General features: G+C 42.2%; 3 protein-coding genes across 6 annotated transcripts in view; 2 read left to right on the top strand and 1 right to left on the bottom strand.

Moving 5' to 3' along the window:
* LOC122356808 (signal-induced proliferation-associated 1-like protein 2) overlaps positions 1 to 4,966 on the bottom strand; it is a 115,859-nt gene extending 110,893 nt beyond the window's left edge. Inside the window, exon 1 of one of the 4 annotated variants that reach the window (XM_043255879.1) lies at positions 4,778 to 4,966. The gene's annotated coding sequence lies outside the window, so the exon portion shown is untranslated. The remainder of the gene's footprint in view (positions 1 to 4,777) is intronic. The other 3 variants (XM_043255877.1, XM_043255876.1, XM_043255878.1) reach the window with 3 other exon arrangements.
* Positions 4,967 to 5,782: 816 nt separating this feature from the next.
* On the top strand, positions 5,783 to 8,797 carry map10 (microtubule associated protein 10). The gene is given in 3 exon segments (XM_043256075.1): positions 5,783 to 6,774; positions 7,153 to 7,739; positions 7,741 to 8,797. Coding segments are annotated over 3 exon segments (2,103 nt in total). The 5' UTR covers positions 5,783 to 5,921; the 3' UTR covers positions 8,404 to 8,797.
* Positions 8,798 to 9,382: 585 nt separating this feature from the next.
* The window catches only part of ntpcr (nucleoside-triphosphatase, cancer-related), a 5,089-nt gene continuing 1,971 nt past the window's right edge, over positions 9,383 to 12,500 (top strand). Inside the window, exons 1-4 of the mRNA XM_043256074.1 lie at positions 9,383 to 9,538; positions 10,559 to 10,709; positions 10,783 to 10,879; positions 11,681 to 11,881. Coding sequence (XP_043112009.1) covers positions 9,508 to 9,538; positions 10,559 to 10,709; positions 10,783 to 10,879; positions 11,681 to 11,881 — 480 coding nt within the window. The 5' untranslated portion in view covers positions 9,383 to 9,507. The remainder of the gene's footprint in view (positions 9,539 to 10,558; positions 10,710 to 10,782; positions 10,880 to 11,680; positions 11,882 to 12,500) is intronic.

The raw sequence follows: 12,500 nt of genomic DNA, 5'->3' as shown, positions 1-12,500 counted from the left end.
TTCTAACGTCACTGTCGCTTTTGAACGATGCACTGCGTGATTTACGAATTGAAGCATTCGTTCCTTAATCTCGATCATTTGTAGAGGTGCATCGTGGGACTGAATCCACGCACACGACAACGGACAAAAGGGTAAAGCAACGTCGATGACAATGCCAAAATTAGCAGCAGCAGATATTCCCTGAGCCGGTAAATCATCTCCGGCTGATACCTGCGCTGAAACGCACGACAGCATGCAACGCAAGAAGTCCAGGAGAAACTCGACCGGGGCGTCTCCTTCGCCCGGCTGCAAGACGAGCCGGTGTCGAGATGAACGCGTGCGCGCTGACGAGCCGATGACGGATATATACCTGCTCGGATTTCATTCGAGCATTCGTGTCCTTACAGCTAAGAACAATGTCAAGTGTTCGAGCCAAATATCAGGATACAGGATACAGCCAGAGGTTAAAGAGGGTGTTGCACAACCTGCCATACGGATAAAATTAATGCCTCCGCAGCGTCCCATCATTCTAATCACGAGCCAAACACATCTAAATGAGATAAAGACGCACAACAAGAGTAACTTGTAAACATAATAGTGGCATTCAAACCGTTTAACCTTATTCAATTTCCAATGCGAAGGACTACTAGTAACCAATAGGCCTATTTCTAGCCTCAACATTATTTGTTCTTCGCAGATTCATCTTTAGCTTATACACAATAAGTCTAATCTTTACGCAAAGCGACCTACATTTGGTTTTCGACCACTCGTTCGCACATAGAGCCACACTGAGACGCCCTCGTCTCTGCAAGCGAACCATTTCGGGTCTTAAAAATTCATTTACCGAGGGAAAGGTTTGTTGAGAACCAGAATATGAAAATGTATTAAGATAGCTTTAATGCGTCTTGAGTTACAACCAAAGAAGAAATTGGGAAAACGTTCGGAAAAAGTGCTTTTTCCTGCGCTCGAGCCGTCGTGTACAACAACGAAGATCGCGAATCAACACATTAAGATTTCATATTTCACGTTAAAATTGAACACCGAGATCTCTTTAACAGAGATTCTGGAGTTGCAGACATGCATACTTCAGAATAATAACGTTTATGGCACTAGGACAGGTTTTAACATGTTTTAGACATTTTTAACATTATTTGTTCAGATATTTATCTTTTAAACAAAAAGTCGCACAGCGTGTAAAGTGCCGCACTTTTGGTTTCTGACCTGCTGAAAATGTGCGCAGTTTACTCATGGGGCCACGTCTCTGGAATCGGACCGTATAGGGCCTTGAAATAATACATATACACCAAAAGAAAAGTTTGTTAAGAACCAGAATCTTAAAGCATATTAAGATATATTTAATACTGCTTGAATTACAACCCACGCAAACTTTTGGGGGAAAATTCAAAAAGTGCTTTTTCCTGTCATATATAACAAGAAAGATTGACCAGTCAACAGATTTGACTAATAGACCCACCTATTCCTTTGTTAAAAACATATTATATTATATCATAAAATAAATGATGCTACCATCTTTCTAAAGCCATTTCACTCTCCTGTATTTTGGCTCCAAATCTCAATTTTACTTTGACCACCCTCAAAAAAAAAAAAATTGTGAATACACATACATCCGTGAGATTTAATATTTTGGCTTTCTTCACTGCTTATGTTGGTCTTTCTTGTTAACAAGGCAAAAAAAATTAGTCAGGGAAGTTTCTGAAATTTGGTCGATATGTCATGAGCGACCCAACGGAGCGTTCGAGAGCGGATAAAACGCTCCGTTTTCTAAAAAGATGACATTTTCCGCTCTCCACAAGCAACCAAGCACGCTCACTGTTGGGATACTCGCTTCTCCGCCGAATGATAACAGTAACACAAACGCGGTTCGGATAAACAAACAGGCCTGTCGTGGCACCAGCAGCTGGCGGAGACCCGCTCCGATGATGCCAGTCGCAAGCGTCGGCCATTAACAAACACGAGAGAGAACGAACCAGACGGGTGACTGATTACAAACCAAGCACAAATTAGCACGGCTAAAGATCCGCGATACGCAATTTAAAACAAAACAAAAGTAGAAAAACCTTCTCGGATGCACACAAACCAACGGTTTCGGATTTGGAGAAATCGCTCAAGTTCGGCACCTACACATTTTCGACGAAGCTTGGATAAACAAGCATTATTAATAGTGACTATTGCCTGAGAGGAGGCCGTTTTTGATGGGCTCCTCCATCAGATGTTGAACGAGTTGCCAGCAAACATGAAGAGCAGATGGCCTTTGCTAATCCATTTCGTTTGGACTCCATCTCGTCTCTTCTGGTTAAACACGAAATATCCTTGTAATATCACGCGAAGAGGGCGACAACAGCGATAAACAGTTGTCTTGGCATCCTTCGGTCCTAACTGCCACGTCTCAAGATATTCTATCCCTGCTCGACGGATCGTTCGCGTGTCGGTCGTCTCCCAAACCCGTCCCGTTGAATCGGACCGGTACTGCGGCACGTTCGAAAGCACGTTTCCGTTTCCGACGCATTAAAACGAAGCAAACGAGGCTACCAACTCGGTGCACATTAAACAAAGAGTTCCTGCTCGAGTGAGGGTGGCGAACAGCCGTCCACCTGTCCCGACAGATGTTATTTTCAAGAGAGGACTCAAAGTTTCCTCTCATTATGTCACGAATGCAAGACAAACATCCGTCTGCAGTCGCTGTGCCATCAGAACCCAGCGACGGGAAGACAAACTTCTCGTTTCCACCAGGGGAAAGAACTGGGAAACTTAAAACGCGCCAATAACAATGAAAACGCATTGTTAATCAAGTCGAGCCAAGGCACCTTCGTATATGTATGTAGCATTTCACACGATACAGATTGTTTCAAAGCAGCTTTACGGTATAAATAACGGTAATCTTGCACAAATTGCATCGATCGCGTTGCACTTTACATTTCAGCGACTCTACGGAGGCCAACAGTGTCACCGAATCCGATTTGAGATTCATTGGTGTCGCCGTCGCCTACAACAAGTGTCCATTAAAAGACTTTCTTTAAAATGCACGCCGACCGTCCTTCCCGCCGTCAATATTCGTGAGAGACTAAACCACAGATGGCACTCCACGGTTTAGAGGTAGCATCTCTCGAGTCCGTTTGGCTTCTACCAAACGAGAGGTCGGTTAGCGCCGTAGAGTTTGACTGAACGATTGGCCTTTGACCTCAACATGGGAGTATTTCATGAATCGTGACTAGACGGTCAGCTGCATTTAATGCCATAATTAAATCAAAATTGGTCCGAATCGCACCTTGATTTTTTTGTGAACGTCGCGCGCAAGCATATGTTTCGCTTTTTCGCTTCGTTTTTTCGCTTTTTGTGTCTAAAAATCCAAACGATAGACAGAACCCAGCAACTTCCGCTCGATCACAATGCATTTTTCCCCATATCACTTGAGCATACTGTAAACATGCATACTGATACAGTCGGGTCTATATAGTAGAACTAGACTGGGGCAAGTTTTTTTTAATAGCGCGCTTCACCTTGAAGAACAACGCGCTTCTGAGTCTACAAAGTACAAAGGCTTTCCGGGTGGTTTCATCCTCAGACACGGGGATGCAATTTTGCTCGCCAGCATGAAGGAAGCGAGCATCAGAAGGGTTTTCTCCTGTGTCCTCACGCATTACCGATACGGCTGTAGAGAAAACGACTTTATTAACCTTGACACAAGGACCTGCCTGTGCAACTTGTCTAATCAAACGTGCAATTACCTGGCCATCATCTGACCCACGCCGGCCGTACAGAAGACGGAGGAAACACTCACACTGAAGTCCTAAAGATACTTGCATTCGCGTCTACACCATTAAAGCAGACACCAAAGCACTTATGATTTCTTTATTTGGAGCGATCACTCATTAATTACGAAGCCTCCTTATAAAAAATGTCATGTTATAAAACATGGCGTGTTAAAAAAATGGTGCAGGTCCAAAAACAAACATGTTATTGTTGCTGGTGTTATGTGATAGATGGTACTAAAAAATAGACTTGAATATGGCTGTATGTAAAGAAGCATCGCTTATCGAGAAATATGCATTCTGATATTTTTCAGTAGGACAGCTGAACAGTAAAATGCAAACCTGTCTGCAACAAAAGCTGCAAGCTGTTGTGGTATAGATCTCTTAATTCTGCCTTGCAAAGCCTAATGGACTGCAAACATGTGGTATGGATAATCACTATAATAGAAAATTTGACAAAAGCACTGGATTGTTGACGCAAAGGAACATTCAAGAGCCCTCTAGTGGATATCTGACAGCCTGTGCTTAAAATCAACTTTATCTTGACTGCCTTTGTGTTATTTAAAGCACGGTCCCTGGGCTACGTTTGAAGGGTTACGGGAAAACCCTCGGATAAACGCAACGAAGACGCAAAACGACCAAAACGCACGTGTGATATTTTCTCAGTATTGTTTCAAGGGCACAGCAATAACAGCGAGAACAGGGCTTTCCACAAACCTCCAAAACACAAGCACTTCCTCGGCACTTAGCGAGCTGTCAAAACGGGCGTCCTATTAAGGCATCATTTAGGGTGACGATAAGGAACGCGCCCGAAACGCCCGAACCTGCTGCATGTGACGCCTAGGTAGGGCAGCGCGTTAGGTCACAACCCAAGGGTTTACTTTACTGAACCCGACGCGTCTTTGCTAAACTCAACGAAACTCGCTTGCAGCTTTGTTACAAAAAAAAAAAAAAATCGCAATGAGCAACAACCACAGACTGCGCGTCTGGCTACTTAAAAATAAATAAATAGAAAAAGTGAGCCTTACCTTCAGCATTCGGAGTTAAGGGAACTCCCATAATGTGCGGGCGAATCCTTTAAAACGCAAAGCCAGCGAGTGATCATAGTCCACAGAGAAAGGCTGATGTTCTCGGAGCAGCTGGTGTCTTCACCCTCCGCTCACTCTCGAGCCAAATACTGGCGTTTGTTCGGATCACATGAAGCCGGTCCGTGGCCCCGCCCACCGCCGCAGACGATTGGTTGAGCTGTTATCAAACCCCGCCCCTCGCACTTGTTCACAGAGGAGGCAGGAACATATATATGTTATAACATATATATATATATATTTTCTCCGAAGATGTTTCTGAAACTTCATAGTTTTCACATCAGGTCATTAAGTTGTGAGTTTTGGTCTTTGGGTGTTTAAGGTTGAAATATTCTTGGATAGCGATTGAAAAACAGCCAGGATGTGAACCTGGAGTGATAGTGGCCCCAACTGGAAGACCGAGGGAAACCTTTTTTTACAGAAGGACGTCAAAGAATGACTTTTCTTTGTCTTAAAAACAAATTAGGATTTTGAAACAAAAAAAACAACCAATTAAGTGTACCTGAATTTACCTGAAGCGTACATACAATTTAGTAAAGTTAACTTATAATATTCAATATAATATCCATAATATGTAAAAATATATAATACACACACACACACTATATATATATATATATATATATATATATATATATATATATATATATATATATATATATATATCTTATGTATATATATATTTATATATATATATATATATATATATATACTTATATGATATATAAATATGTATATATACTTATGTATGTGTATATATATATATATATACTTATGTATATATACTTATACATATATATCTATATCATCGACTTATCTATTAGTATTATAGTTAGCAATGCCATATAATGCACTTCTAAGCGAAACACTTATGATTTTTAAAAGGACAAACTAGCAAACTACATTTCCCAGTAGCCCCCGGCGTCCGTGACGTATAAATGCCGAGACGATGTCGTTGCTAGGCGATGCGACGCCCGCGTCCGAGTTCAATTCCATCTCCGCCGCGTTTAACGTATGAACAGTCTCTCCTTTTAGAGACGGACATTTACACGTGAACGCGTCTTGTTTCACTCTCACGCCAAAGAACATGTCACCATCGGAAGAAACTCTCTTCTCACTGGAACTGGTCATCGATTACGTTCGCTTTGACGGTTCACGCGGCGACGTTTTGGATCCCGCAGTGGCCGTTCGCTTCTTAGATTTCCCCACACTGCTCATACACCGATCAAAACAAGAGGATCTTCCGTCTGAATCGGGATACGCGAACCTGTGCCTATCGCCTGAGGCTAAATCCCAAGCGGACGACGGAGAGCGTCTCAAGTACTCGTTCCATAAAGGCAAATCGTGTCTCTTTAAAATCAGTTTGCACTCGCTACACGCTCACCTCACGAACACCCCTCTCTACGCAATGGTGCTGGACGTCAAAGACGAGATTCCCAAACTTATAGGAAGCTCGTTGATTTCGCTGGCTAAAGCGACGGAGGAGATCAAATCGGATGTTGAAAAGCGCGGTATTGGCAACCCGTCCGCTCGCGGGGAGAGGCTGGCCGCCGCTTTGTGCGATCTGATGGGCAGGAGCATGGGGGTTATTTCTCTGGCGTATAAAATTGTGAGCCTGGGAGCTAATTTACTTCCTCACATCCCAGAAAGCAGGGTCCGTGAAGTCGGCGTGACCCGAGGAAAGGCAGAACTAGACTCCACGGTGCGTCCCGAGAAGGATGACCGTCCTGGGAGTGTTCTTTTAGGACAGATAAGCCTGGATGGACAGTCCGCCGGTGTGGTGATATCAGAAGCCAAGCGGCCAGGGGTTCCAGCTTTCACTCAAACCGAAACAACGGGGGCAAAGCAGAGAGTCTCGTGGTCTGAAGATGCGGAGGAAAACACCACATTCTGTCCTCCACCTCTGGTTTACTGCTCCAGCGCCAAGAACCCGCAGGAGAGTAAGAGTAGGACGTTGATAACCACCAACATGAAAGTTGCTATCGTGCCTTGTCTCTTTGTAGCAAGGAAAGGCCTTCGGCTTGTGCTTTACGTGGCTATTTGTGGTCGAACCTTCACAGAGCTTTATAAAGTTAACATAACATTGCTCACCTTGCAATAGTACAAACATTTACCGAACTAAAGCAAGAGACTTGATGTCAGCATTATCAGGCTTACTAAGACCTCTTTGAAGATGAAGAGTCACAAACGTTTAAATATCAGACTTATCACCAAGTTTTATAGTAGTTTTACCTTCATATTTTCGCCATATCGTACTTTATGAGCCATAAAACCTCATGTATCTCAACAAAAACACTAACTGTTATTTCTTATTTCAGGCTTTACTGGGTTACTTGCGGCAATGGAGAACCTTAATATCGAAGATCCTGAAGATGGAAGTAATGAAGTAGAGCCATCCGACGCGCATTTTGCAGAAATGACGGCCATGAAGGCAGACGGATCGATGACGTTAACTTCAGCTCCGCACAAAGAGACGGGCTCGGCTGCATTCGGGCACGTTATCAGACAGTTACCGCTCCTGAACGCTTTGCTCGTCGAGCTCTCGCAGCTGAACGTCCAGGCGGCCCAGGAGCCCCTGACGGTTCATCCCAACCTCGCGTGGCTGTACGCGTCGGCGCAGGAGCCGCCGGGGGCCGAACGGAGGACGAGACCCGATCGGCGCGAGAAGAAAGCGTCAAACAAAGACAAGTCGCGACCCAAGAAGACGCTTAAATGCGGCTTGACGAACACTTTCCGTCTCAGGCTCAAACTGGCCAAACCGGGGACCAAACGGCACGAATGCATCGGACGCCAGGACGCAAAACAGAACCGGCCGCCATCGTCCGACCACAAACGCCTTCGCCGGGCAGCTGGCCGAGGTGTTCATTTAGAGGAAACCGTAGACACTAGCCGTTTTGATGTGCACCCGACCCCAGACTCATCGAAAGCGCCAACGAGACCAAGTATCGGAACGCACATCGCAAACCCGCCGACCGAAGTTTGCATTCCAAGTCCTGATTCGGACCGGCATTCGCCCGTTCACGATTCGGACTCTATCCTCCAGAGAGGAGACGGCGCGCGGGCCAAGCTCGAGTAGCGGAGAGTATCAGGACGACTTCACGAGCCTGAACACCACCGAGGGATGCTCTCCCGACCCGTTTAGCAGCCCAGAGCCGAGCGGACGCAGAAGAAGCTCTCCGTCTTCCTCGCACTCGAGCAGAGGTCTACCCAAAGCGGAGACCTCTCCGCGCGTCATCCGACCGCATCTTCAGACCTCCGCCCTGAGCCTGTCTTCCGACGAGTCTGGGCGTCGCAGGCCTGGATCGCAGCGCGCCGGACAAAAGAGCCCATCTGCGCGCGGGACGTTTGGAAAATCGGAGGGCTTCGACGGTGACCCGGTCGATAAGGCCGCGCCGTTCAGCCGGGTGTCGGAGGACTCCGATTCAGCCGCTAGTAACCCATTGAAGCCCGTTTCATCTTCAGAGCAGACGGATGAGCAACAGGATGAACTGGGCTCTCTGGGAAGGGACGAGAATTGCCGTCACATTTCAGAGCTGGTGATCAACAAGCTTCCGGGATACACGCTGTGATTGGCCAGCGTTAATTTAACCGCGAAAACCACCAGAAACCAGCAAACGCGGGATCGATTAGTCGATGTGAATATGCTAAATGCTAAACTGTTGCACAGGACTGCATTCATTAGCGAGGAGTTATTTGTGCATCCATTCCGTCTGAACGAAGCATTTGAGACCTTATTAGTTCATCTAAAAAATTAAAAATATTTGTTGCTGCAGTAAACAAACAGTTGTTTCCAAACCAGAGCCTTAAATGCGTTGATAAATGATTAATAAACCGGTGTTAAGTTATTTAGTAGGGATGAAATGGGAATGTGGACGATACTGAATTCATATTTATTGTGAATGAGATATTTTGTGCTTTTCTGTGAAAAACATCCTGTATATACACTTAAATCTTTAAACATAACAGTAATGTTGTATAATATACACACACACACACACATATATATATATATATATATATATATATATATATATATATATATATATATATATATATATATATATATATATATATATAATTAACTTATGAAAATGAAAAGCAATGCATTTGCTAGTTTTTATTAATCTATGTTAGAGTACAACTAGACTAGAAAATTTATTCTTTTTCATTTATATATTATTTTCACACCTCCACAATACTCGATATTAAATTATTAAATTTAAGCATTAAACAGCAATGCGTATTTTTACTGTATTATCAGTAATGTGTTGTATTATGTAGTAGTATTATCAGTCATATGAAGTAATACGTCCTTTAGATAAATGATTTGACAACATTTCCTATCCATCCTTTTACATACAACTCTATGAGAAATGAGAGTAAACTAAACCGTGCGTTCTTTAAATACTCGACATTAAAAAAAGTACAAACAAACAGCAGATTGGTTAATATTTCTTGTAATAAATGAATACGCCCAATAAACTAAATGAAGTCGCGCAAAACAGATTTTGAACACGCGGCAGGCGCGTCGCGTCGCGTCCTCTGCGCTCACGTCATATTACGCTGCCGGAAGTAATGCGTGCAACGCGCCAAATAACTAAAGAAGAAGAAGAAGAAGAGCGCGTGTGGGGTCCTGACCCGAAAACTAAAGCAGCGGGAATCACCCGTAAACGATGAAGCACGTGTTCCTGACCGGCGTTCCCGGTAAAACGAAACAAAGCAAACGTCCCGTTTCACCTTCGCGTCACGCTCGGCGGCGGTTTCCATGGAAACGTGAAGAAACGCGAGTAAACCGGGAACGTAGAGTTTAGCAGCGAGACATACGACCAGCATAAAGCAGGCGAAGCGTTTAGCTGAATAATAAAGTTTAACTTATTTTTTACATCGACTGTCACTTTAACTGGACTAAAACAATGAGATGCAGCAACAATCTCTCTTATAATATACTGAATTAAATGAATATTCACTTAAATGGTATGATGAGATGCCTGGATGCTGTCAGCTGATTTCATGCTGTTTAAATATAGAGAATTAAGCTACACGTTTTATAATAATGCACAATGTTTACATCTGGCGTGTATTTCGTCACATTACGGGACTGTTTCGCTTATTAGCGGTCTGTGAGTGAACCGGTTACCTCACCTGAGATTTGTGTTATTATCTTTGAGATGGAAAGGTGAACAGCATCGTGCTATTTCGGTTAACGTCACGAAACTAGCGAGCCAAGTCGCGTAAACGCGGCCGAAGGCGAATGGACAGATGAACCGATTCGATTGAGCGAGTCGTTTACGCTGGGGTCGATTCGAACTCGTGACTTCGATCGTTCAGTAGCGCATCGCGAATCTTTTTGTCTTCTTCTCTCTTAATTAAGCACTACACGAAACACCAAGGCGATACAATTATCAAAACAAAGGAAAAAATAAAATAAACACACATCCTTTAAGAAAGTCAGCGAGTTTAGTAACTTTTTTTTAACTATAGCAGCCTTAAGAGGATGAAAACAGAGATGCGTTATTCACTGCTTTAGCAATTTGCATAAATGCATAAGATAAATATTCAGATTAATTCAATGTTAAAATGGCAGTAAAATTAATTTACATTAATAAAACATAAATGCTTAATATTCAGATGAATATTTTAGGTGCATTTATTCATTTATCGGGTTGAGTCACTTCCGGTCGTTATCCCAAGATAAAGCCGAGATGGAAAGATGTTGTGTTTCAGGTGTGGGGAAGACCACTCTGGTGAAGAAGGTGTGCGCCGCCGTGGTCCCTGCCAGCGGTTTCTACACCGAGGAGGTCCGGGAGCGGGGCAGGAGAGTGGGCTTCGATGTGGTCACTCTCACAGGAGACCGAGGACGGCTGTCCAGGCTCGGGTACGTGTGTGTGTGTGTGTGTGTGTGTGTGTGTGTGTCATCAGTCACTCACACACTCTTGTGTCCTCCGCAGCGCTCGGTCTTCCTCAGCTGGACGTGAATGCAGGGTCGGACAGTATGTGGTCGATGTCCAGTCGTTTGAGAGCCTCGCTCTGCCTCTTTTCAGTGACGTATGTATAGATTTTATGTATTTTTATTTTTATTTTTTGTTTATAGCTCTTTTTTTATGCATTTTCATGCTTTTTTTATTGATTTTAATTTTTGTTTTATGTTACAAATGCATCTAATTACTAAATCTTAAAAATAAAAACTCAAAACATTCCAAATTAGCAATATAATATTAATCTAATATATATTAGTCAAATTAAAATTACTAAAATTGCAACTATTAATAAATAGGACGTCAGTGGTAGTAAAATAAAACCGCTTTGATATAGATTTTATGTATTTTTATTAAAAATTTTTGTTTATAGCTTTATTTTTTTATGCATTTTCATGCTTTTTATTTTATATATAATATAAATATATATATATATATATAATATATATATATATATATATATATATATATATATATATATATATTTTTTTTTTAATTAATTTTAATTAGTTTTTTTTATATATATATATATATATATATATATATATATATATTTTTTTTTTTTTTTTTTTTCTGATGCACTTAATGCAAAACTGTACGACTAAAGCATAAGAAATAGTTCTGGCATGACAATAACACCAAACACCAGTTTGGCACCAAACTTGAATATTCAGACTGAGATCCAAGAGCTGTGAAGATCATCAGAGAATTACTTTTTTTTTTGTTTGTTTTTGGTCATTTTTGAAGTTATTAAGTAAGAATCCGTAAGTCACGGTCGATGTTCAGTGAAAGAAGGAAATCATAGGGTTTGGAGAATCGTGAGGGTTAATAAATGAACGTTTGTTCTTGCTGAGTTCTGATTATGACACAGACTCGGGAGGGAAGCAAGAGGCTGTTTGTCATCGACGAGATCGGGAAGATGGAGCTGTTCAGCCAAGCGTTTATCCTCGCCGTGAGACAGACGCTGGACTCCTCCAGCTGCTCCATCCTGGGCACCATCCCCGTTCCTAAAGGAAAACCTCTGGCGCTGGTGGAGGAAGTGCGCAGCCGGCAGGACGTCAACATATTCATGGTACAAACTTCAAGCAGTCCCTGTGATAAACTCCAAAAACATACACGATGAACGATTGTTTTCGTGCACTTGGATTACAAACATAAACTTAATGTGGTGCATTTTGTCATAATAGGAAAAAAAAAGTTTAAACCACAGCTAGCCGTCTAATATCTTCATATTCATACTTTCGAATGGATTGAATAGTTTCAGGTTCAGTTATGATTACACAGTTCATTCAGTCCAACCTAGAAACACTGAGGAATATTTCAGTTCTCCTTTTTTCTTTTTTAAGGGTCATTTCTCCAATGCTGTATATAACGCATACAATCACTTTTATTTATGTAGTGCTTTTAAGAATACAGTCAAAGCACTGAACGCTATCAGACAGGAGGATAGTAGTATGAGGACAAGATTAAACACTTCATTGCTAGGATCTCTAGAACGAAGCAAGCAAGTTTTAAAAACACACACCGATTTATTCTTATGTTTTGCTAAAATAAATGTTTTTTGTTTTTCGTAGTAAAGTGCAGATTCTTAACAATACGAAAGAATGCATTTTTTTTTAATTCGATTGCTTAAACATGCAAAAAGATGATAAATATGGTAAAAACGTATCATCTTTTTGCATGTGATGTGT

Source organism: Puntigrus tetrazona, chromosome 13 (genome assembly GCF_018831695.1).
Source record: "Puntigrus tetrazona isolate hp1 chromosome 13, ASM1883169v1, whole genome shotgun sequence".
In the NCBI taxonomy this organism is placed as follows: Eukaryota; Metazoa; Chordata; class Actinopteri; order Cypriniformes; family Cyprinidae; genus Puntigrus; species Puntigrus tetrazona.
This window is presented reverse-complemented; position numbering and strand designations above follow the sequence as displayed.